A 24590-nucleotide genomic window follows, 5' to 3' on the forward strand; every position below is an offset into this window, starting at 1 on the left:
TTGACTCTTTGACCGTGTTCAGTTTAATCAACCAGTTATATTGCATACAACAAAAAAATCAATCAGTCTTGAATAATACATTAGCTGCCACATTAACATGTCATCTCACTTTCTTTAAATAACACATTTTCCCAAAAGAGAATTTCTTAACTATTCGTTTGAGATAATACACAGTGGCTGCGAGGGAGTGCGGTCGTCTTTCAATCAGAAGGTTGTGGGTTCGATCCCAGCCCATGCAGTCAACATGTCGATGTGTCCTTGGGCAAGATACTTAACCCTGAGTTGCTCCCGATGGCATGGCCAACGGTGTGTGAATGTGTGTGAATGTTAGTTCCTAGAGTAACATACACTGCTCTGTATGAATGGGTGTGAATGGGTGAACGACATGTAGTATGTAAAGCGCTTTGAGGGGTCTTAAAGACTGGATAAAGCGCTATATAAGTACAGTCCATTTACTGATGATAAATGTCTGTGTGTTGAATATTTTCCTGGTTCTCAGTACAAAGACACTTTTAAGTCCTGACCGATACCAAATATCTGCAGATGTTCTGATCATGTGGAAGATGGATTTAAATAACCTCGTCTGAGCAATAGTTTTTCACAGACAACAAATTCATGATTTTAAGATAACGGACATTAAATAAATTATGAGTTACCACAGTTTTTGTGGGTGCTGGACCTCTAGACGATCCCTGAAATGATCCTAAAGCTTAAGGAATAGTTTACAATTGTTGGCAAAAAGAGGTGTATCAATCCGTCAGAAAGAAAGATAACATTTCCTGAAATGTTATCTCACTAATACTTTAAATAACACTTTTCTGTAGAAAAATAAAACAGTGAAAATTGCATTAGTTATGACCACCAGAGGGCGCAACAGTAAATTATAAAAACTAATCGTTCACACGGTAACTAGCGCTGAACGACTACAGCTGCTCTAAACCCGCCATGTCCACCTTCACTTTAACAAACATCGTGTCCTCGTTGACATACGCAGCATTTTGAGGCTTTTCCAGCTTGATGAGCGGAATGAAGCACGAGAATCCAACAGCGACGTTACCGGCCATCTCATCTGTCGGTCGCTGGAAGCTTTTGGACGTCAGGTCGGGTTTGAAGCTCAGACTTTGATGGTTTCCAGCACCGCTTTGATCCAAAACCGACAGAGCCACGGTTTGTCTGAAAGGCCACGGCAGCAGAGCGTCAAAGTCTCCCACCATCAGGACCACATAAAGAGAAAGGTGAGTCCCTCTTCCCTCCCCGTCCCCGTTCAGATAGACCTTGGAGGCCATTTTGTATCCGCACGGTCCGGTGTGGAACGGCACGCTGCTCAGGCAGGGCGGATGACCTTTGACCTCGGATTCCCTCTTGTTCCTGAAGTCCTCGATCTTCCAGATGAGTTTTCCGTCGTTTGAAGTGGCTTCGAGCTCCTGCAGGTGCTCCCTGTGGGTTCTGAGCTGAGTGGCGTGGATATCCAGGAGACCAGAGTGACGCTTCATATTCTCCTCCAACGTCCCTGGAAGAAGGAAAGGAAAGCAGTTTTTAGTGAACTACAAGGTCTTAAACCTCGGACTGTGAACTGCATCTTCTTGCAACAGGAAACATCTCATGTTTGGGGTATCGGGAAATAATAACTGCCCCTTTAAAAATATACTGTGAGTAACTTATACTGTACTGTACTGCAGTTTAGCACTTCTGGTTCCGTTGTCTTGAAGTCGATGGGTTTTTGAGTAACAATAACTTAGGAGACTTTAATGTTTTGTTCCTTCACATAAAATATGTTAAGTTTATACCTCACTTGTGAATTTTGAAGCTTTTATGTGTTTTAAACATAGCAACAATTGGCTTAATGGGACTGTTAAACTTCATCACGGTAAAAACGAGTCCGCCTTTAGATGTTTCGACCACCATTTCTAGTAGTTATTTGACTTTGGTATATGTGGCAGCGGGGTGTGGTTAGGGCGCCGGCTGCTGGAGTGAAGGGTGTGGCTCGGCCGGAGGCCAGACAGCTGATCGGAATCAGGTAATCAGTGCCGGAATAAAAGCATGTCGTAACCTGGTTCTGGGCTGTTTTGCAGTAGGCGGGATCCTGGAAGGTGACAAAAGGACCTGTGAAGGTTGCCACACGGGCAACGTTGGAGACCCGTGGATACTTTTGTTTGGAGCTAATAAACGCCTGTGTTACACGAACCTGCTCTTTCCGTCCATATTTGAACCCTGCGTGAGCGGAGAGGCTCACAGTATAGTTCGTATCTAGATGAACATTAGCTTTTTTACTTTTACCGATTGAAAACACGCTTCAAAAATGACAAAAGTGTTTTTGTTTTGTTACCCAGGTGTTCTCTGAGGGCCTCGGCTGCCGACACTTCCTGAATCACGGCATCCAGAGACTTCCTGAGGTCCTCCAGCTCCTGCAGACCAGAACCTAGACCCCGAGATATCTGCTGCACGTCCAGCTGCAGCGTGGAGAGGACGTCCTCCTGCCTGCTCAGCGTCCTCTGAAGACAGACAGACAGGTAGCATGATCAAAGTGATGCAGGATCCAGACTAACTCTTTCTACTGTCTCACTTTCAATCATACACAGACAGCTTCAACCGAGGCCTTTACCTGGATTTCACAAGAGGTCATGATTGAAATGCAGCAGTCATTTGAACAAAAGGGACGACTGTGACCTATGAGGTGTGAAAGGATTTATTCATCGTTCTTACTAAATAATCTGTCAAAGCCTTGAAAGGGTCTAATCTTTTATTTCCAACATAAGTCTTGTTTTTCTTTGACATGATTTGTAAAGACTCCAGGATGTGTAGAATATACAGTTTTTTGATGTTGAGGATTTGAGAGGTTATAATGAAAGATTCAAGGGTTTTTGTTTCACTGACAGCCAATTTATATTTTATGTGATTTGTGTGAGAAATGTTTGTTAAACATTCACCCTCCAGACTTCATGGTTTAAAAAAGATGTTCTGTTTCTCTGAGTTAGATCAATGTTCAGTTGATTTGTTTCTCTTTATCAGTATTTCACAGACTCACAGATGAAATCATGGTGTAGCTAAATAATGATCAGTAAGAGTGTATCTGTGTATGGACCTGCGCTGCAGACACGATGTGTTCCTGGCTGCTGTTGTGTTGCAGCAGCGGTCTGATTTGCTTCTGCAGGCCAGCGAGAAGCAAGCTGTCCGTCTGCAGCTCGTTCTGCCTCAGCAGCGCCGTCTCCTGGAGAACCTCCACCTGACCAGAGATGAACACTGAGTCAGAAATATCAACAAATGTTTGCAAAAATGCAATCTGTGCTGAGCAAAGGCTTTCGACTGCGATGTGTTTGCTTCATAGAGTATGTTTTAAGTTCAGATTGATGAAATAAGCAAGTGTTATTACGGATTGGATGGATGATACATTTGCCAAAATCTCATCGTGAGCATTAACCCTCCTACTGTCTTCGTTTCCCCCCTTACTTTTGTGTTCGCGGTCAAATGTGACCGGTCCTGTTTTAACTGCTATTACATTAAGACAAAAACCATTCATCATCACCAAATTTCATTTAACACCCTTTCAAACTGTACATATTGTATCAGACTACTGGTATACATGAAGCACTGCAGTAAATATACAAAGAATAGACACTGAACAAGTATTGCGTGTGCCAGGTGTGATCCATGTGGGGGGATGGGCACATAAGAGCGGGAAATGTATCAAATTGGTGTGTGTGTGCGCACATAAGGGGGGGGACACACGTATTGTGGGTGTGACTAATTCCTTTTCTTTATGGGTGTTACAAAGTTGACTAAATCATCCAAAATTCAATGAAAGTGGTGATCAGCAATTTGATATGTTCAAAGTCTACAGTGAAGGATATCATAAAGTCTTAATGTAATCGAATGTAAAACAAAAAGGAAATTATTGATGAAAGTAGTAAATCGGTCAGATTTGACCCGAAGACAACAGGAGGTTTAAATAAAACTTAATACCATATAAAACACATTATCTGGATTGTGTTGGCTTCAGTGTCCTCTTTATTTAGGCACCGACTGAATCTCACACACATTTTGTGAAGAAAGAAAATAATTCATCACAATATAACTAGATCAGTGCTTCTCAAAGTGTGATCCGCGGACCACTGGTGGTCCGTGAGCGCCCCCTAGTGGTCCGTGAGTATATTGGTAAAATTTCACATTTGAAATTAATTAAAGTTGTCCGCACTCTCGCGGGAATATCTCCGCAATGGAGCGAGCTTAAGTTTCACTTTCAATTGCATGATATAGCCCAGATAAATACCTTCATCACACATGTTGCCACTTGTTTGTACCGTTTTCAGGCGATTTTTAAAAAACGATGTGTTTTTGGATATTTGTGGAGTTAGGTGGTCCGCGAGTGTTTTTTTATTGGTTAAGTGTCCTTGGTATGAAAAAGTTTGAGAAACACTGAACTAGATAAAGGGATGCACTGTTGTTACACCAAAAGCATTTATTGGGCAAACTTAATATTGTTTATGAAGTTACAACATGCATTTGAATTTTTTTAAACCAGAAATGTTCTCATTGTAATGAGAAAACTAAGCATTTTTTTTTTAAACATAACACTTTATTTAGCTAATAAAATTAGTAAAAGACAAAATCAGTAATGAGTGTAAAACAGATTTTGATAGCCCTTGTGTTAAATCCTGTATAAATTATCCTCAACAAATCCAATATTCTGGGTATTTCTTTTAAAAAGCACATTCATTTTCCAGTGATGTTGAAACATGGACAAATACATCTTGTAACATAATGTATAATGTAATATTAATCTGCAGCTGTTTGAGGTGTGTTTGTTTGTCTCACCTGTTGCTCCAGGTGTGTGTTGCTCCTCAGGACGAGCAGCATGTGATGGCTGACGGCAGAGTCTTCGTGCAGCTTCACTCTGCCTCTCTTACCCTGCAGGAAACACAGCTGTGGTCAGAGAGTCAGAGCGTCACACTGTGGAGCTGCACTGTGGAGCTTCACTGTGGAGCTGCACCACTGTGGAGCTGCACTGCTTCACCTCAAACTCTTAAACTCACCTGCACCGAGCAGCCCAGCCTCTGATAGGAGCAGTCGACGTGGAGCTCAGGACACGAGTCTCTGTGCTCCGTCAGCTGGAGGACCAGAGAGAGAGAGTCAGGTGATAATGGGGAATACCTGATTCTGATTGGTTAGTGGAGTCCTCCTAACTTCTATATTCTAACTTATTTTTAGTTTTCTTTGTTTTGTTTCTATTCTGATTGTATGTAAAGCGTATTTGAGCATTAGGAAAAGCGCTATAAAAATCCCATATATTATTATTATTATTATTATTATATATTTGAATCATTAACTGATCCCATCAGTGTGTTGTTCGGCTTGTGCATGTCAAAGCGTGTGACTTGATACACGTAAAGTATTGTATTTGAGAGGTTATCTAAAATATATCTAAATTGAGTGTAAAATTAAGCTATTGGTGTATTTTGTATGCATGAGGATGATTTTATGACTTATTTACTTAAGATACCAGCGCATGAGAGCCCTGTGGTGCAAATTCAAAAACTTTACGCACTGAAATTCAATATTGGCAATCTGAACTCCAGTATCTGTGAGACATGTATCACAATAAACTATAGAATATCATCATTCTGTAGACTTTGCCCTGGATTGATACATGACCCATGTATCAATCCAGAGGTCTGTACCCCCTCTGTGGTATAGTTTGCACCCTGTCTACAGATGCTGATAACCTCACCATGTGTCTGGGAACCTTCAGTGAGCAGCTGTAGGGACAGTCCACCTCCACCTGAGGACAGGAGCTCTGCACGTGATCCTGCAGAACAGAGTCATCATCACAAACACATCAGCATCACCAGGACTTCAGCTTTTACTTCAATTAGCGCTGTTGGATCTACTCTACAACCTAAAAGATCACTTCAGAAATACATTCAGGTTAAATGATAGAAATCTTATCCTGAGATAAAGTAATGGATCCCAGTGTCAAATACATTTCACACTTTTAAACATTATTTTCGAATCAAATCCTCATCCACAAGTTTAGGAAATCTTCCTAAACTTGTTTTCTTGCACTGAACGAGCAGTCTGAAAGCTGCACAAAGCCCTGACTGAATCATCATGTGCATTAGGTCCAGTTGTGACTCTGCATAGTGTATTACACACTGTGAGGGCTGGACTGTACCTGGAGGAGGCTGAGTCTCTGCGGCTGCTGGCAGTGTGTGCAGGGCTCCAGGCGGTGAGGACAGGTGAGGCTCAGGTGCTCCTGCAGCTCTCTCCTCTGCAGCGCCGCCCTGCAGCCCGGGTTGCAGCACTGCAGCGTCTCAAACTGACACGACCTCAGGTGCTCCTGCAGGGGAGGAAGACATGGAAAATAAAACACACCTTCAAAGAGCTCCACGCGACCAGAGGTGGGATTCATGTGTGCTGATAAAGCGTGAACGTCTGGGTCTCAAAAGTGAAGCCAATGCAGAAGTTTTATCCTTTCGCCTGTATCTACTTGTCTTTCATCCTTTCTTTATAACTAATGCTGTTGATGTGATTTTAAAAAGGTGTCCACTATCATCTGGCCGGGGACAACAGCTGGAAATTAGCAATGTTCTCATTTACTGTTTTTTGTGACCGTTGATCAATGGGGACTGTCCACGACACTATAAACAAATAAACTAGTGTCTTAAACCTGCAGTCTTTCATTTGGCCAGAAGGGGGAGACTCCAGTGGTGGCAAACATAAATCCAATTGCCTAGAAGTCTATGAGAAAAGGATCCTACTTCTCACTTTATATATTAACTCAGTGAACATTTTCCTGACAATTTTATGATCTCAATCGCTAGTTTCAAGTCTTCTTTAATTCTGCATGTTGTTTGTTGTGTACATTTTGGTCCAATTTAGAGTAAAATAGACAATAAAATGGATGTATATTTAAGGGACGGAGCCATAAGATCCCTTCAAAGAGCCGTAATTCCCATCACTAACTAAAACCCTCTAACTGTGTGTTTTCAGTTCTTTAGAAGTTCAGTGTAAACACGCCTTTCTCAGCATTCAGTTTTGTCACTATTGGTTCTAAAAAAAAGGTGACAGATAAAAAACTGACATCACAGTGATACGTCCACTGTCTTTGCTCCGTACATATTCACACATAATGATCCATACACATCAGTTGTCAGACTGCACTGTTGCTTATTTGTTTGTCTACCTGCAGGTGGCGTAATGTGACGACAGAGGTGCATTCTGGGGAGTTGGTGCAGAACACGTCTAAACAGGCGATTTCTCTTTTGCAGCAGTTATCCTGGAAAACCTGCAGGGAGGAAACGTGTTTGTTATTTAACAGAGAGAAAGTAAAACCGTAAACTGAGCCTGTTAGTTCTGGATGTGGAAATACATGAAACAGTTCAACTTAAAACCTGACGATGTTTAAATGTTGTTCACTTCTTTTGACTAAAGTACTTGTGGTGAGCTGTGTCAATGGGTCTGACCTCAGATGGTGTGATCACAGCTGCGTCCACGGGGCAAACTGGGCTGGACGGAGATGAACTCTCTCTGAAACACAAACATTGATGTTCATACAAATACGTTTTTACTTCAATCATTATTTCGGCTGTGGTACAAGGCATACATTTTGACAAGAGTGTGATCTTTGGTTTGAATTTTGAATTTTGAGAGTTCTGCTGCTACAATAAGTCTGTAAAAACGTTATCACCAAAACACAGACTATCAGATCCTTAAAGTCAAAATGTCCCACCCCAATAACAGCTTTGGGGGCTTTCAATCAGCCCTCGCTTCAAAATCGTATATTTTAGTATTTTCCACCCGATTCAGACCTTTTCTGATATGGTCTGATATGGTTTCCTGTAAGGTCATTGTTGCAGTGTTATGTGTTAAATTAATTTAGTTGAATTTGATAGAATGTAAAGAAAAAAATCTTTACGTTTTTCATGTTATTTATGGGGATTTTCCATGTTGGCATTATGTGAAAAGAAACTGGCATTTAAAAAATATTCTGTATTTTCTGAACTCTGAAAATTAGAAAAAGCAATTATGACCAAGACTGAAGTTGGGCATTTTCTTTTTGACATGGTAATTTTAACCTCTAAGGATTTACGAGCAACATTTGATTTCAATTTGAGACCTTAAGGGTTAAAATAAAGTTGAAATTGCTATCACTGTAACGTATGTAACTACAGAAACTGTGTCTAATATGATTGAACATTGTGTATTTGCTCCTACAGCAGGCGTTGGAGGCAGAGGAGGCAGAAGATGTGTCCGCAGGAGTTCTGCTGGGGGTTCAGGACCACTCCTCTGCAGATCGGACACACAAACTCCTCCTTCAGCTCCAGCACAAACTTCAGGGAGTGCTGGAGGGAGGGCAGCTCCGACTCCCAGGAGCTCAGCTTCGACTCCTCCGACCGCCTCACTGAATCCAAACTGGACTCCTCGGATCCTCCCAGCTTTGTGTCTGCTGTCGCCATGAGTCTGCAGAGAACAACCTGCTCTTATTACCACGTGAATATCATAGGAATACAGTTAAAGGGCTGTATTCAACAGATCTTATACTTGAGTAAAAGTTGAAGTACCAGAGTGTAGGAATACTCTGTTACAAGTAAAAGTCCTGCAATCAAAATGTTCCTCAAGTAAAATTACAACATTATAAGCATCAACATTAAAGTACCAAAAGTAAAAGTAGTCATTATGCAGATTGGTCCTTTCAGGATATGTTCTGATTATAATTATTGATGCATTAAAGTGCCATGAGTCTGCAGGAGGCACAATCACAACAGGTGATGAAAACATAATGATAATTCTTATTTGAGTGTTTTTAAATGATACATTTAATCCATCTGTTGTTTCTGAGATGGGACACATGGAGGAATCTGGGCTGATTGTAGTAATTAAACATCTTTGAGATCTCCCCTTTCCACATCATATGATTTTAATTTCTCTTGTCACCCTAACTTAGGCAAAGTAACAGCAATTGCTTACCGATGTTTGCCCTGCGTTTTGCCTCTAAGGCTACACAAAGGCTATACTGTCTTATATACAATTAAGAGTATTCCTTATGCGTAATACCCCATTTCAGAATAGTACATATTGAGTTAATGGTTACGATGATGTTATTGAGGTTTTTGTATTACAACTGGTAAATATAGAGGTAATTTATATAACTTTGTACACTGCTGCTGGATATCTTAAACTATAAATATATGTCAAAGTCTATCTTATAATTGATTTAGATTGTGTATGTGCTAATAATCTTAACCTAAACAAGTAACTAGTAACAAAAGCTGTCAAATAAATCTAGTGGAGTAAAAAGTATACTATTGGCTTCTAAAATGTAGTGGAGTAGAAGTATAAAGTTTAGCATAAACTGAGAATACTCAGGTAAAGTACAAGTACCACAAATTGTACTTAAATACAGTGCTTGAGTTAATGTACTTTGATACTCCACCACTGCCAGCAACTGTGTCAGCAAAAAAATCGTTATAGCCTACTATTAAAGTGAAAGTAGCTTACTCAGCAACATGGCTCCTGTCAGTGCTGTCACACGTGCACATGATGCACGTGCAATCATGCGTGCAGTTAGACATTATTGTGTAATCATATTTTGCATTATCATTATAACTACTACGACATAAATCAAGTTATTCAGTAAAGCACGTAACTTGTGTGTGTGTGTGTTTTTTGTGTTTGAATGAGATCAGTATGCAAGGGAATCCCCGCAGCGACTCATCTAAACAATTAAAACCTCAAAATTAAACTGTAAACTGACATAAATAATTGATTGATTGCACTTTAATGATTAACTAACTGCATGTGGGTTTTAAACAGTTTAGACGTTGACCCTGTGGTTAGTTTGAATGTCCTTGTGATATCGGAGCTGCTTTACTTTCACTTTCCTCAGACATAATGTCATACAGTATGTCAAGTTTGGTGCATTTTCTTACCTCAGTTTCTGAAATATCAGTGAAGTCCCTTGAAAACATCACACACTGCAGTCTGTGAGTCACTGCAGATCAATATGTCCGATCGTAATCGATTATCTGCGCCGCAGCGGCAGCGGAACAGGAAATTATAACTCCAGGAAGTGACTCAACGTCAACAACCTGCTCCATTTACTACTGAGTGATTACCATAGGAATAAAGTAAACGGGCTGTATTCAACAGAGGTGGAAGAAGTACTCAGATCTTTAAGTAAAAGTAGAAGTACCAGAGTGTAGGAATACTCTGTTAGAAGTAAAAGTCCTGCAATCAAAATGTCACTCGAGTAAAAGTACACAAGTATTAGCATCAAAATATACTTAAAGTACCAAAAGCAAAAGTACTCATTGGGCAGATTGGTCCATTTCAGAATAATATATTATTATTGATGCAAGTGTCATCAAAGCTGGTAAAGGTGCAGCTAGTTGTATTGACTTTACTCCAGGTATAACTAAAGCATTATTTCATTTTCATTCACTTTTACTATTTTACTGGAATATATTTAAGTGGATAAATCATTATATTGTTAACAATGTTATGGGATTATGTGTAATTTGACTTTCTTTCTTTCAAGCACAAATGGAAATGTATCTCACATATTGCAATAATTGCTTTTCAAATTAAGGGAGTAAAGGAAAAAGAATACAGATGTGAAAAATAGAAACAGTGAGATGGTACAAATGTTGTTTTTTAATGAGACATCTCAGCAGCCTTATTTTAACAGCAATATTTCACAAGTGCTACTGAAACTCTATGACTCCAGAAACATTTAACGTGTTTGTCCAAAAAGCATTAAGAGCACTTTCACAATGATATTTTACACCAAGTCCAAACTGGTAGCACCAGGAAGAAGAAGAATAAATAATGAAAGGACAGAAAGACAACACATCTGAAGCCCAGATGACATTTAGAATAATGAAATGAAAAAAATTATGAACAACCTTTCGTAAAAACCACAGCTACTCTGAGAACATAACTACAGAACACTTAGCGAACAGTGAGGATCATTTTAAATTTGGCTGATGGAGACTTTTCTACACTGAAGGGGGGAAACTTTAGTGTTTTAAAAAAGCATCGAATCAAATACAAGTTAACAAATAGTGACAGCTGATTGGATGGACAGCAGGTTAGAAATGATTAAGAGAAACCAAACTGTACACGTAGATGCTAATGCTAATGTAATGTACACAACACTGCGGGATTCAGTTAATTACTTTACGAGAAGTGGTTTACCAACCATGGATAATTATAATAATGGTTATATTTCATGTTCCTTCGACTCAAACTACGGTACTAAAATAGTATTATGTGTATCAAAGCGTAGTTTATCTTGTACCACTGAAAATACTCCCAACAAATGTACCTTTTCCTCCCCTTTGTTTGTCAAAAACATGACAATTTAGATATATAGCTGTATGATGTAGCTGAGAGCCACAAACTGAAAGTGAAATAGTATTTAGAGGCGTACCAACACATTCTTGGTTTGAGTCTAAACATGATATTTGACGACAGAAGGAATAATACACCAGACTGATTCTTTAAAAGATGAGCCCCAAGGTTCTCCTTATTTATTCTAAGCTTTAAGATCCAATGGATTAAAGATCATAAAACCCTTTGGAAAACATCAGACGTTTTTGAGTGATGATTAAGAAACTAAAATGTCACCAGAGACTAAATATACAGGGAAGATGGAGGATACATAAATAACAAAATCTATAACGATGTTGAGTTTCTTAATGTAAGAAATGCCACTGATTCAAGATCCTAAATTAAAGTTATTTTATTCTTTTAGATTACTTTAGCTTTAGAAAACACTACAACATCAAGCTATAAGTATCTACTCTGCTACCGATTAGAGCTGATAAATAAATATCTCAATTTGAAATGTTTTTACAGGTCCAAGTGGAGGGATGATGATGGAGAAAAAAAGAAGGGGACCCAGGATTGAACCCTGTGGGACGCCACAGGTGACCGAAAAGGCAACATTTTACTGTAAAAATCTACACACATTTCAGTACTAAAGATCAAACAGCGGGCCGGCTTCATTTAAGTCCTATAAGAAAGATAAAACTTCCCTAAAATACTGTTCTTCTAATAATTACAATCAGATTTGGATTTAGTTTGTTGTTTGTAAATGGTTGTTTAGGGCTAGTTATTTTACCATGCACAGCTCTCTGAGACTGCATTATATTTGTAGGTTAAAGGTGGGCTATGTAATTTTGGAGAAACCAGCTCGAGTGCGCTAGAATTTGAAAGTAGACAACCGGAAAAAATCTGCCCCTTCCTTACAGAGCCCCTCCTCCAACACACACGAACGCGCACATGACCAATGAGGGCACGAGGTAAGTTTGTGCACAGATGGAAGGCTGACAGGCAGGTAGGCATCCAGTTACTTTAGCCGGGCCGGCTCAGATTATTGGTCGTGCTTTTTACAGCGCTACGGCTTCCACTGATAAAATATTTTATGTATTTATTGTCAAAGCATTTAATATATTCATTGCTATCGGGATGTTAAGAGCATTCCATGGAATATAACAAAAAGTGTTTCTGAAATAAATTACATACCCCACCTTTAACTAATAGTATATTCATAACAATTGTTATGGTCTTCATTATCTATTTAAGATTATATATATATATATATATATATATATATATATATATATATTCCTACGTTTTTTTAAGGTGATCTTGAAGATGATTTAGTAAAACCCAGAATACTATCTCTATCCACATCACCTAAAGAACACGCACATAAAAAAGAAAGCACGAGGTATGAACATATATACGTGGTTCGAAAATCGAGGTTTGAGAACTGTAACACCCTTAGTTAATGTGTTACCTTTACAAGTAAACAAAAAAGGAAATCAGAAGCCTGAAAGAAATCTCTCATTGTTCTGAAGACTCAAGATTTCCCACGGGACCCTGAAAGCAGCAGCTTCAGATTTAACATTTGCTTTCCTCAGTGTCTTTAACAAATATGCTAAACGGACTGTATAGCGCTTTATCCAGTCTGTACGACCCCTCAAAGCGCTTTACAAACTACAAGTCATTAATTCATCAACTTGTTTTGCCGCTCAAGGAATCTAGCATTCACACACATTCACACACAGTCGCCTGTAGCTGTTAAACTGTCAGTGGAGGGAGGAAGATGAGGCCTCTGATTGGTGGACGGCCAGGCCTGGGGGCTGCTGGGCGGAGCTTGGACCCGACCCGCCGGGGTTAATACCGCCGAGGCTCATGGGAGCTGGAGGTCGAGGGTTTTAGACGAGGAGGAAGAGGGTTGGACGGGCGGATTAGAGGCGGCGGCTGCTGGAGGGTCGGACGAGGCTGCAGGAATCGAGCCTGTTGTTGGAGGGGCGGAGGCTGGCGGTGCAGGGAGGGTGTAGCGGGGAGAGAGGGCCTGAGGAGGGGAGGAGGCTGGTGGAGGGAGGAAGAGGAGGAGGAGGACGTCACGGGAATCTGAGCCGAGGAGGAAGAGGAGGCAGCAGGAGATGCACCTGAGGAGGTCACCTGACCCTGCAGAGAGAAGAGAGGGCGGAGTTAGAAATACCTCACTGTCAATCGTTAACAATCACATGTCAATCATCTCAAACTGTCACTTAGAGCAGAGGTTAACAACATCAGGGACTTTGCATGATGATCCAAAGTTAAAGTTAGAAATAAGTACTTTTTTTGAAATATCTGCTAGTTTTAACCAATTCAAACTTATGAAAACTATTTATATCAGTCTCTCTTTTCTGCATCACTCACAATCACATGTCCACGTTCTCTATATGTCACTTAAAGCAGAGGTTAACAACATAAAGGGCTGGGACTTTGCATGATGATCCAAAGGTAAAGTTAAAGTCACAAATACACTTTTTTGAAATATCTTCTAGTTTTAAGCCCTTCAAACTTATGAGAACAATTTATATCAGTCTCTCTTCATCTCTCAATGCCCAAAGAGATTTGTGTAGTTGTATTTATTGATAGGATATACACTAGAATAAATGTTGCCTCAGTTCAGTCAGGGATCCCTCCTCTGTTGCTCTCCCTGAGGTTTCTCCCATTTTTCCCTTTAAACTGTGGGTTTTCTCCGGAAGTTTTCCTTGTACGATGTGAGGGTCTAAGGACAGAGGGTGTCGTATTGTCATACTGATATTCTGTACACACTGTGAAGACCACTGAGACAAATGTAACATTTGTGGTATTGGGCTATATAAATAAACATTGATTGATTGATTAAAACAAATGTATTAATTGTATTAATTGCTTGCAGGTTTTATGGTTGATTTGTCCAATCAATCGCTCATACACGATTTCCTGGACAGAAAGCAACAAAAAAACATGAGCATGGTGAAATGGATGATGGGAATTAAGTCTGTTTTACATTCAAACAGTTGCTTCTCAGCAGCAGACTGATGTACTTCAGTATTATATAGTCTTTCGGAACCACCATACACTTTTTTGATTGCTATTTTCAACATCAGAGGACAACGTAAAAAAGGAATTAGATGTAATGTTGACTGCAGTAAATAATCTCTCTAGAAGTTAGTTTTCATTAACAAATGTAAAGTGAAATCTGGAGTGAAAGAAGTCAATCTAAAAGCAGATGGATGGAAGAAGATCAGCAGGATTGTGGTGCATGCAGGTATTATCATTGATCCATTAGGCGCTCAATATGGGATATATATCATTTAAACCCTCCTCACCTCTTCGTCTTCTTCGTCGGTGCTCTTCCCTGACGGCGGGGTGGAGCTGGTCTTCCCCTCCTCTCCAGAGGTGGCGCTGTCTCCGTTGGGAGTGTGCGTTCCCTGCTCCGCCTCCCACTCCTGAAGCACCTCGTCCAGGTTGAACCGCCGCCGGTAGTTCACGAAGAAGTTCTTCACCTGGCCCACCGTCTTGTTACCGATGACGTCAGCGATGGCCTGGAAGTCTTTCCCATATTTCCTCACACCTGAAGGCAGAGATGGCAAAAGTACACACATCCTTTACTCTAGTAGAAGTACAGATACTCTTGTTCAAAAATACTATAGAAGTACTGACTAAACGTCTTTACTCAAGTCAAAGTAAAGAAGTATGGGCTTTGAAATGTACTTAAGTAAAAAGTACCCATAACTAGCAGCTGTTTTAAAGAGTACCTGACCTCCCTTTATATTAATAGAACAATAATGTCATTGTTAGCTAATGAATGTTTCCATGCTGAACAACGGCAACATGACAACGTTTCCATTGGTCCCTCTTCTTTAGAGAAGACCAGGAAATGATGGATACACGGATCGTGTTCAAATCAATAGGCACGCAATGACTCTAAATAATAATGATCACGCACCAAACACACATTCAGACTAAAGGAACCAGCTGTTTGGAAAATGTGAGAAGTAGAAAGTACAGGTATTTGTGTTCAACATGTAAGAAGTAGAAAGTACAGGTATTTGAGTTCAACATGTAAGAAGTAGAAAGTACAGGTATTTGTGTTCAACATGTAAGAAGTAGAAAGTACAGGTATTTGTGTTCAACATGTAAGAAGTAGAAAGTACAGGTATTTGTGTTCAACATGTAAGAAGTAGAAAGTACAGGTATTTGTGTTCAACATGTAAGAAGTAGAAAGTACAGGTATTTGAGTTCAACATGTAAGAAGTAGAAAGTACAGGTATTTGGGTTCAACATGTAAGAAGTAGAAAGTACAGGTATTTGAGTTCAACATGTAAGAAGTAGAAAGTACACGTATTTGTGTTCAACATGTAAGAAGTAGAAAGTACAGGTATTTGAGTTCAACATGTAAGAAGTAGAAAGTACAGGTATTTGAGTTCAACATGTAAGAAGTAGAAAGTACACGTATTTGTGTTCAACATGTGAGAAGTAGAAAGTACAGGTATTTGTGTTCAAGATGTAAGAAGTAGAAAGTACACGTATTTGTGTTCAACATGTAAGAAGTAGAAAGTACAGGTATTTGAGTTCAACATGTAAGAAGTAGAAAGTACACGTATTTGTGTTCAACATGTGAGAAGTAGAAAGTACAGGTATTTGAGTTCAACATGTAAGAAGTAGAAAGTACACGTATTTGTGTTCAACATGTAAGAAGTAGAAAGTACAGGTATTTGAGTTCAACATGTAAGAAGTAGAAAGTACAGGTATTTGAGTTCAACATGTAAGAAGTAGAAAGTACACGTATTTGTGTTCAACATGTAAGAAGTAGAAAGTACAGGTATTTGTGTTCAACATGTAAGAAGTAGAAAGTACAGGTATGTGTTCAACATGTAAGAAGTAGAAAGTACAGGTATTTGTGTTCAACATGTAGGAAGTAGAAAGTACAGGTATTTGAGTTCAACATGTAAGAAGTAGAAAGTACAGGTATTTGAGTTCAACATGTAAGAAGTAGAAAGTACACGTATTTGTGTTCAACATGTAAGAAGTAGAAAGTACAGGTATTTGTGTTCAACATGTAAGAAGTAGAAAGTACAGGTATTTGTGTTCAACATGTAAGAAGTAGAAAGTACAGGTATTTGTGTTCAACATGTGAGAAGTAGAAAGTACAGGTATTTGAGTTCAACATGTAAGAAGTAGAAAGTACACGTATTTGTGTTCAACATGTGAGAAGTAGAAAGTACAGGTATTTGAGTTCAACATGTAAGAAGTAGAAAGTACAGGTATTTGAGTTCAACATGTGAGAAGTAGAAAGTACAGGTATTTGAGTTCAACATGTAAGAAGTAGAAAGTACAGGTATTTGAGTTCAACATGTATGAAGTAGAAAGTACACGTATTTGTGTTCAACATGTGAGAAGTAGAAAGTACAGGTATTTGAGTTCAACATGTAAGAAGTAGAAAGTACAGGTATTTGTGTTCAACATGTATGAAGTAGAAAGTACAGGTATTTGTGTTCAACATGTATGAAGTAGAAAGTACAGGTATTTGTGTTCGACATGTAAGAAGTAGAAAGTACAGGTATTTGAGTTCAACATGTGAGAAGTAAAAGTAAAAAGTCGTCAGAAAAATAAGTAGTGGAGTAAAGTACTGATACCAGAAAAATGTACTTGAGTAACGAAGTATTTGTACTCCACTACTTCCCACCTCTGCCTGAAGGACATCACAGATGGTTTGTAATGGACTTTTCAAGCTCCTTTTTAACACCTTTCTAACAGTAACCTGTGACCAAACTCACCTTGAACAGCCAGCAGCTGCTCGTCTGTGGTCCAGCGAGCGTTTACCTTCTGGTTGCCCTGTAAAAACAACCACTGACAGTTATCTAATGTGTACAACCAAAGAGGAATTACAGATTTCATTTTTTTTATTTAATAGAGAAATAAATGTGTTGTGTTTGGTGGTGTCAATGTACCTCAGCCATTTTGAAATCTTCAATCCCAGTCTCCAAACTGTGTTTCATGCCGCTGTTCATCTGTTTGGCGTTCTGCACCTAAAAAACGAGACAGAAACAATCAGCTGAGCTTCAACAAAACTCACAAGTTTGACTCTCACTGATTCTCTGCTTTAAAGTGTAGCTTTAAAACCCTCTAAATGTAATTTGAATGCCTTTTATTCAAATGTCTTCAACTGTTACACAGTGTACTGATACCTGCAGGTATAACCAGTAGGGGGCGGTATAGAGTAACATACAGGCACTGCACAGGACGACTCGGGACTCACCTGGGGTCTTTCACCTGTGCTCCAACAGATTTAGCTAACAGGTTCACTGGCCAATTCTCAATGTCGAGTAAAGCTGCTCCAGAGCCACTATTTCAAGCATACTACGTCATCGAGTGGCACCGAATCACTGTTTAAATGCCCAACATACTTGTGCTACCAAGCAAGCCTCCTCGACTTTGAGAAACGGCCACTGCTTGAGTTTAATGAATGAATGAATGAGCAGCAGACATGTTTCCTGTGATGATCTCTGACTGTCTGGTGAGTAACTCTGTTTGTCAATAACACATCTGTCTTCAAACGTATGCTCCTCATGGGTAGCAACATGCTAATGTTAGCATGCATTTTTTTTTTATGTTTATGTGGTCTGGTTCTTTTTTGTGAAATGATTTAAAGGGAATCGCAGGAGATGTTCCAGTGCTTCATCATATGTAGATTTTCACATGTACATTTCTTCTGGGCACTTTTGTCAAACACATTATTTACCTACTTTAAATCCTAGGACAAAAATGTCTTAATATGCTTAAAGAAAGACAGATGTACAATCCCAGGTTGACTGGTGAAACTGTACCTGCTGATTTGCTGAAGAACAACAGCGACTTTATTCATTGGTCAAATCTACAACATAATAAAACAAAAAAACGAATTGTCACACAGTAAGTCACACTGGATCCAACCTGGTCAAAAATAAACCCTTTCCATTCTGCTTCAGTTGTTTCATTCTTACCCTGTTGCTGTTAAACTACTGCATTTCCCCACAGGGATTAACTTATCTTATCTCTTATCTTATTGGGCGCCTCCTACCTGTCTCTTGAGGGACACCAGCTCCATGTCCAGCTGTCGGAGCAGGGTGTTTGCTGCGGAGGCGCTGCAGGACACGGCCCCCACGTCCTCCTGGGTCAGGTACATGCCTTTGGGGGGGCGGCAGCGGGAGCGCTGGTGGTGTCGGTGCTGCAGCGTCTGGTGCTCCCGCCGAACCAACGCCACCTTAGAGCCCGGGACCACCGGCTCCACCTGGTTCTGCTGGGAGACACAGAGCGGCTCCATTAAACTGCAGCCTCCCCCTCCCTCTGGAACTCCCTTCCCAGTCACATCCGAAAGGCCAACACTCTTTAACCCGTCAACAAAATCTCTCAAAACTCACTTATTCACTCTCGCTTTCAAACTCTGATCAACAGCCCTTTTTACACAGCATTTTGAATATTTAACTAACAATATGTTGAACAATATGATCGCTTGAAGTCTTTAGTTTTTGATCTAATCCTCCCTGTTCAGTAACTAATGGACTATTTTAGTATTATTCCTTGACATGAGAACATTAAAAAAAATATGAGAAATGTATTAAAGTCCCATCATAGTTTAACTTCCTGTAATGAGTGTGTCAGGTGTGTCTATTTGTCATGGCAACAGAAGCTCAGGTGTGTCCACATACCTCTTTCTTGGCTTCCTTGTTGGGGTCGTAGTCGCTGTCGTGGGCTTCGATGGGAGCGGCCTCCTCCATCTCCTCCTCACTACGGTTACAACAAAAATAAGTCAAACCTAAGTAGGTACACTTTATTATAACAACAACATAAACACAGACAGCTTTGAACCGAGGCACACCAGAGAAGAAGACAGGAAACACAAGATATGACAAACAATTGTAAATCAGATTTTGTCAAATACTTTACGGTTTGATGTAAAAACAAATACCATTTCATACCACAGTCTCAAAAGAACATGTGTTCACTGTTTGATCATAAATACAATTTTCACTTTTCACTTTTATACAAATAGACCTGAAGCATCAAAGCTTAAAGGTCCCCTATTCTACTGTTTTCCATCAATATATTACAGGTCTCAGATATATTCAAAACATGTCTCTGAAGTGTTTGGCTCCAAACACCAAACAGATCATTGCAGCTTTACCCATAATCCCCTCTGTTTCAGCCCTGTTTCCAAAGTGCTGATTCTCTGTTTGTTACTTTAGATGAAAATAAGGAGCCCCTCCCCACGCCCCTCTGAGAGAGATTTGGTTACAAAGAACACAATGGTGCTCAAGGAGGAGATACAGGTGATAAGGTGGGGGGGGGGGGGGGGGGTTACCTTGGTTGGTGATTGGCTAATGGTTACACAAGACAAAACATTATTGTGACATCATAAAGTGGCCAAAATCTGATCAGCTCATTTTCAGACAGGTTTTTATAGAAATGGATCAAAAAGAGAGAGAATCTTTGTTCCTGAAACTTTCAGAGTCTCTTTCCACAGAGGGGACATATGTTGATGTAGAAGAGACATGAAGAAGAGGGGACACATGTTGATGTAGAGGAGACATGAAGAAGAGGGGACACATGTTGATGAAGAAGAGACATGAAGAAGAGGGGACACATGTTGATGTAGAAGAGACATGAAGAAGAGGGGACACATGTTGATGTAGAGGAGACATGAAGAAGAGGGGACACATGTTGATGTAGAAGAGACATGAAGAAGAGGGGACACATGTTGATGTAGAAGAGACATAAAGAAGAGGGGACACATGTTGATGTAGAAGAGACATGAAGAAGAGGGGACACATGTTGATGTAGAGGAGACATGAAGAAGAGGGGACACATGTTGATGTAGAAGAGACATAAAGAAGAGGGGACACATGTTGATGTAGAGGAGACATGAAGAAGAGGGGACACATGTTGATGTAGAAGAGACATGAAGAAGAGGGGACACATGTTGATGTAGAAGAGACATGAAGAAGAGGGGACACATGTTGATGTAGAGGAGACATGAAGAAGAGGGGACACATGTTGATGTAGAAGAGACATGAAGAAGTGGGGACACATGTTGATGTAGAAGAGACATGAAGAAGAGGGGACACATGTTGATGTAGAAGAGACATGAAGAAGAGGGGACACATGTTGATGTAGAAGAGACATGAAGAAGAGGGGACACATGTTGATGTAGAAGAGACATGAAGAAGTGGGGACACATGTTGATGTAGAAGAGACATGAAGAAGAGGGGACACATGTTGATGTAGAAGAGACATGAAGAAGAGGGGACACATGTTGATGTAGAGGATACATGAAGAAGAGGGGACACATGTTGATGAAGAAGAGACATGAAGAAGAGGGGACACATGTTGATGAAGAAGAGACATGAAGAAGAGGAGACACATGTTGATGTAGAAAATATGTGAATAAATGGATTTTGCATAATCGGTGACTTTTAATTCATAGATTTAAATAAAAAAATCACCACTGACAGTGAATACCTGTCGTCCTGGTTGCTCCGGTTGGCCAGTTTCCGCGCCTGCCGGTCCATCAGACTGGTTCTGGAGCGAGTCTTCTTCCACGAGTAGTAATACTTCACCAGACTGGAGATGGACTTATCCGGTAACTGAAGGAAACACGATCAAGTTTAACACTCTCAATCTCTATGTACAATCTAAAGAGGTCTCTCTCTTCAGAACAGAATGAAGTCGGCAGCAGCAGAACGCCTTAATAACCTACTTTTCAATGAGGCCATTTTTTATATAGCCTTCCTTCGATTAGTTTTAAGCTCAATAGTAAACACGGATAATATTTGACCGGAATATCTCCCATTTTCCGGGACATTGAAATCTTCCTGGACACGTTGACCTGTAACACATATTTTTTAAACGCTGGTAATAACTCTGTACTTCAGACCAAGTGTTTACCATCTGCTGGATGCGGTGGAAGCTCTTCCCGTGGAAGCTGAAGGCCTGCTCGAACAGAACCTTGTCCTCCACCGTCCACTCGTCTGGAAACGGGGTGAAGTTGGGCAGGTCGGCCAGAGACTTCTCTATGTTGTGTTTGTGCCAGAAGAGCATGCCGAGCGCCTGAACACACAATAAATACACAATTAATACATCAGAACGTTTCTGCAAACTATCAGAGCAGCACCATCTAGTTCATCATCACAGTTATTATTAAACGTCAGAGGGATTATCAATGATTTATGTTCAGAGTGGCTTCACAAGGTGCGTCCGGATCAAATTAATTGTTCATCAAAAAGGAAGATGATGGCTGAAATGTTAATTAAAAGAATAATTAAATTCATAACTCATAGTCATTTTTAATTTAGTTTATCATTTCACCATTGGTTGATATTTTATGGAACACTTTGTGACCTAGGCCTGTGCAATAATTCAAAAATGATTGTGTTTCAGTACACTTGAATCATGGTGAATTCATATATCGAGGTATATTGCGTGAAATAAATTGAGGGAATATAATTTTAAGCCTTTTTTCAATCTATCTTTTTTCATTTAGCTCTATATTTCTTAATTAAATGACAAATTACCACATACTTATCATTTATCAAGTATTTAATGCACACCAGAGGATTCAACATGAGGCTCTGCTGTGCCGGCTCTCACCTGCTCCACGTTGTATCCATGTTTCTCTTTAGCTAAAGCGATGTATTCGTCCACTGTGGAGGAAAACACACACCGTTAGAGTCTGATCTGAGGACCTGATAGAGGACTGTAGAAAACAGGAAGTTAACTTACATTTTGAGTCGATGATGTTGTGATATGGAGACCAAACTAGCATCCCCCCGCTGTCTTTATCCGTGTACTTAGTGGAACCTGTACACACATAAAAAACATCACATTCATGAAACTTTTTAAAGTCTAAAAAACACATTAAATTCAGTTTGCTCATCACCACTCTGCTAGTGAACACTTTGTAAAATATATTGTTATGCTTTGGATGGGGCAGTTAAGATGTTTAAAAACAACAACGTGTTGCATTGTGGGAAATGTAGTATCTGTTGTTTTTGGGGACTTGGGTTTGACCCATAATGCTCACATTTCTTTGGTTTCTGTCAAATAAAGTACTGCCAGTGTGATCAGGACATTTCCGTTAGTTTTTTTCAGAATGATTTTATTGCTTCAATTTGAAATATGTTTTATACAAATACACAGAATACGTTTTCATAATAAGAAATACATTATTTAGTCAAGGAATACTGATTGTACCTTTAGCAAATATAATACATGTAATATTTAGAGCATTGACATGTTCATGTTGACACTGTAAACGGGTCCAAAATCCACAAACTTAAATATGTAAATGTCCCAATTGTTAAAAAGCAAGGGATTCTTATAAGATCACTATTTTCTTTTCAGATTATTTTGAACACAATTATATATCACTGTTATTCACCTTCAGAACGTTGTCACGTGTCTGTGTTGACAGCTAAAGTAAAGTAATGAAAAACAAATATATAATAAGAAAAGCCATTTTTTGTAATTGTCAGTGCGGGAATGAAAATGTTAACGTTAATGTTTAATGTTAATGTTAGTCTTTTGTAAAAGTAGTAGTTGTTTTTTATTATTATTGTTTTTACATTTTACCCGAGGCACTTTCATTTCACTCTGCTACACAACATATTATACAAGTATTAAGTGTATAAGGTCGGAAAATAGAGAATAACAATGTAAACAAACCAGCTCAATCAAGCTTCAATAATTACAAATGTATAAATGTCACAAGTTGTCAGTGAGAAGTTGAGGTATAGCCTCGGTTCATGTATCTGTCCTCAGGTTATAACACAGTTTAATAAAACTGATTTAATGAACAAACAGCTGATTTTAAGTGTTTTAACCGCCTTTTAAACGCACCAAAACACGCATGAAGCTGTGTATGTGTATGCATGTAGTTAAAGGCTGTGTGTACATGTTCGAGGCTACCAACGTCCGTCACTCAGGTTGAAAACAGTAAAAAACTCACCGGGCTCAAACTCGGGAATGTTGGCCTGATAGTCTGCTCCAACCCGCATCCCCACATCTGGAGAAAAAACCATATCAGCATTCACATTTTTTTGTTAAAAAACGCGCACATATTACGGAGCGATAAGAGGCTGTTCGAGGCTATACTGACCGTGTTCGTCGTCGCTGCCACTTTCGTCAGAAAAATGTCCATTAGAAGCGTTGGATGGACTCTTGGTGCCGTTTGATCGACCTTTCCCCAAATACTCCGAGCCTTTATCCATCATCCCCGGCATTTTACCGATCAAATTGATCGTTTTAGAGCCTCTGTGTCTGGGTATAAAATGTCAGCAGGACCTGGAGGTTTTTCAGCTGCAGTTCCTTCAGCAGCCGCAGCGTCGTCCATGTCGCTGTCGAGGCATTTCTTATCTTTCACCGCCTTGCATACAGTCATTTCATGCTTTTAGAAGTCATAGAAGACAAGAATAGGCTCTTCTTAATTCGAAATATTTTAATGTATATAATTATTCATTTGAAGGGGATGTTTTTACCCGTTTAAAGTGGTTGCTGAGTGGGGTCTAACCACCACAGCGGAAGGCTTTTTACGCACCGTGGGGCAGGAGTGTGACTCCAGCTGCTGCGGCGCCTGACAGCAGATCCTTCCGCCGTCAAAAATAATAATAAACTGAAATTAAAAATGTAAACAAAATTCCAATTTCAAACTGAAATTAAACAGTAAGAAAACGTAAAATAAAATCAACAAAAGCAAAATTGAGTCTCAATGATGTGAACATTATAGAAAATGCACATAAACCAACATGTAAACATCATAATTTGATATGATAAGATCTCGGATGTTTTTTCACATTCAATATGCTGACATTATAACCAGTGCTTGAATTGGAATGAAAAAGGTGCCAGTACTCTAAAATCAGCAACTTTTTCAAGTCAATTTTATATATACAGCCCACAAACAAGAATTTGGCTACTATAATGCTGGTGGGTTTGTCTCTTTACTACTGTATATTTTAGAAAGGTTCACTGTACTTAACATTTTTTATGATAGGCAGCGGATATGGCTAAAGCTCAGTAAGGTCAATATTAACTGAAAATATAGCAATCAAAGTCTAGATCTTCTGCTGAAGACACATGAAGCAGAGACCTTTCAGGTGAGAGCCCCTCTGGTGGTGTTCAACATTAATGACAAGGAAACAAAGCTCTGGTCAGAAGCATTTTTTATAAAAAGCTTTAACAAAATTAAGTATTTCTGTACATTTTGAATGCAATCTAACTTTCCAACT

General features: G+C 39.5%; 2 protein-coding genes across 3 annotated transcripts; both read right to left on the reverse strand.

Moving 5' to 3' along the window:
* On the reverse strand, positions 1-10027 carry traf5 (Tnf receptor-associated factor 5). Of its 2 annotated transcripts, none has more exons than XM_034227364.1 (11): positions 9927-10027; positions 8212-8457; positions 7461-7524; positions 7181-7282; positions 6170-6334; positions 5726-5803; positions 5031-5105; positions 4813-4905; positions 3083-3223; positions 2327-2492; positions 1-1510 (listed from the first exon to the last, which is right to left on the reverse strand). In XM_034227364.1, exons 2-11 carry the CDS (start codon positions 8451-8453, stop codon positions 924-926), a joined length of 1713 nt encoding a protein of 570 aa, XP_034083255.1. In that variant the 5' UTR covers positions 8454-8457; positions 9927-10027; the 3' UTR covers positions 1-923. The 2 variants fall into 2 exon arrangements, with proteins under 2 accessions (XP_034083255.1, XP_034083254.1); XM_034227363.1 differs by having other exon boundaries at positions 8212-8471.
* A 2351-nt stretch (positions 10028-12378) lies between these two features.
* rcor3 (REST corepressor 3) lies at positions 12379-23689 on the reverse strand. Its single transcript, XM_034227351.1, is given in 13 exon segments — positions 12379-13223; positions 13225-13479; positions 14655-14899; positions 17106-17163; positions 17280-17357; positions 18389-18604; positions 19017-19095; positions 20827-20951; positions 21253-21414; positions 21955-22007; positions 22087-22164; positions 23312-23368; positions 23462-23689. Coding segments are annotated over 13 exon segments (1659 nt in total). The 5' UTR covers positions 23586-23689; the 3' UTR covers positions 12379-13094.
* Between the last annotated feature and the right edge of the window lie 901 nt (positions 23690-24590).

This window comes from Gymnodraco acuticeps, unplaced genomic scaffold (assembly GCF_902827175.1).
Source record: "Gymnodraco acuticeps unplaced genomic scaffold, fGymAcu1.1, whole genome shotgun sequence".
NCBI classification, from domain to species: domain Eukaryota; kingdom Metazoa; phylum Chordata; class Actinopteri; order Perciformes; family Bathydraconidae; genus Gymnodraco; species Gymnodraco acuticeps.

What these genes read in the sequence shown, in the direction of transcription:
- traf5 (XM_034227363.1), bottom strand. Translation starts at nt 9,965, where the DNA reads ATGTTTTCAAGGGACTTCACTGATATTTCAGAAACTGAG. An exon ending in CTCTGCCTCCAACGCCTGCT is followed by an intron (nt 7,525 to 8,211) that starts GTAGGAGCAAAT and finishes TTTGTGTTTCAG; the next exon opens with AGAGAGTTCATCTCCGTCCA. An exon ending in TCACATTACGCCACCTGCAG is followed by an intron (nt 6,335 to 7,180) that starts GTAGACAAACAA and finishes CCTCCCCTGCAG; the next exon opens with GAGCACCTGAGGTCGTGTCA.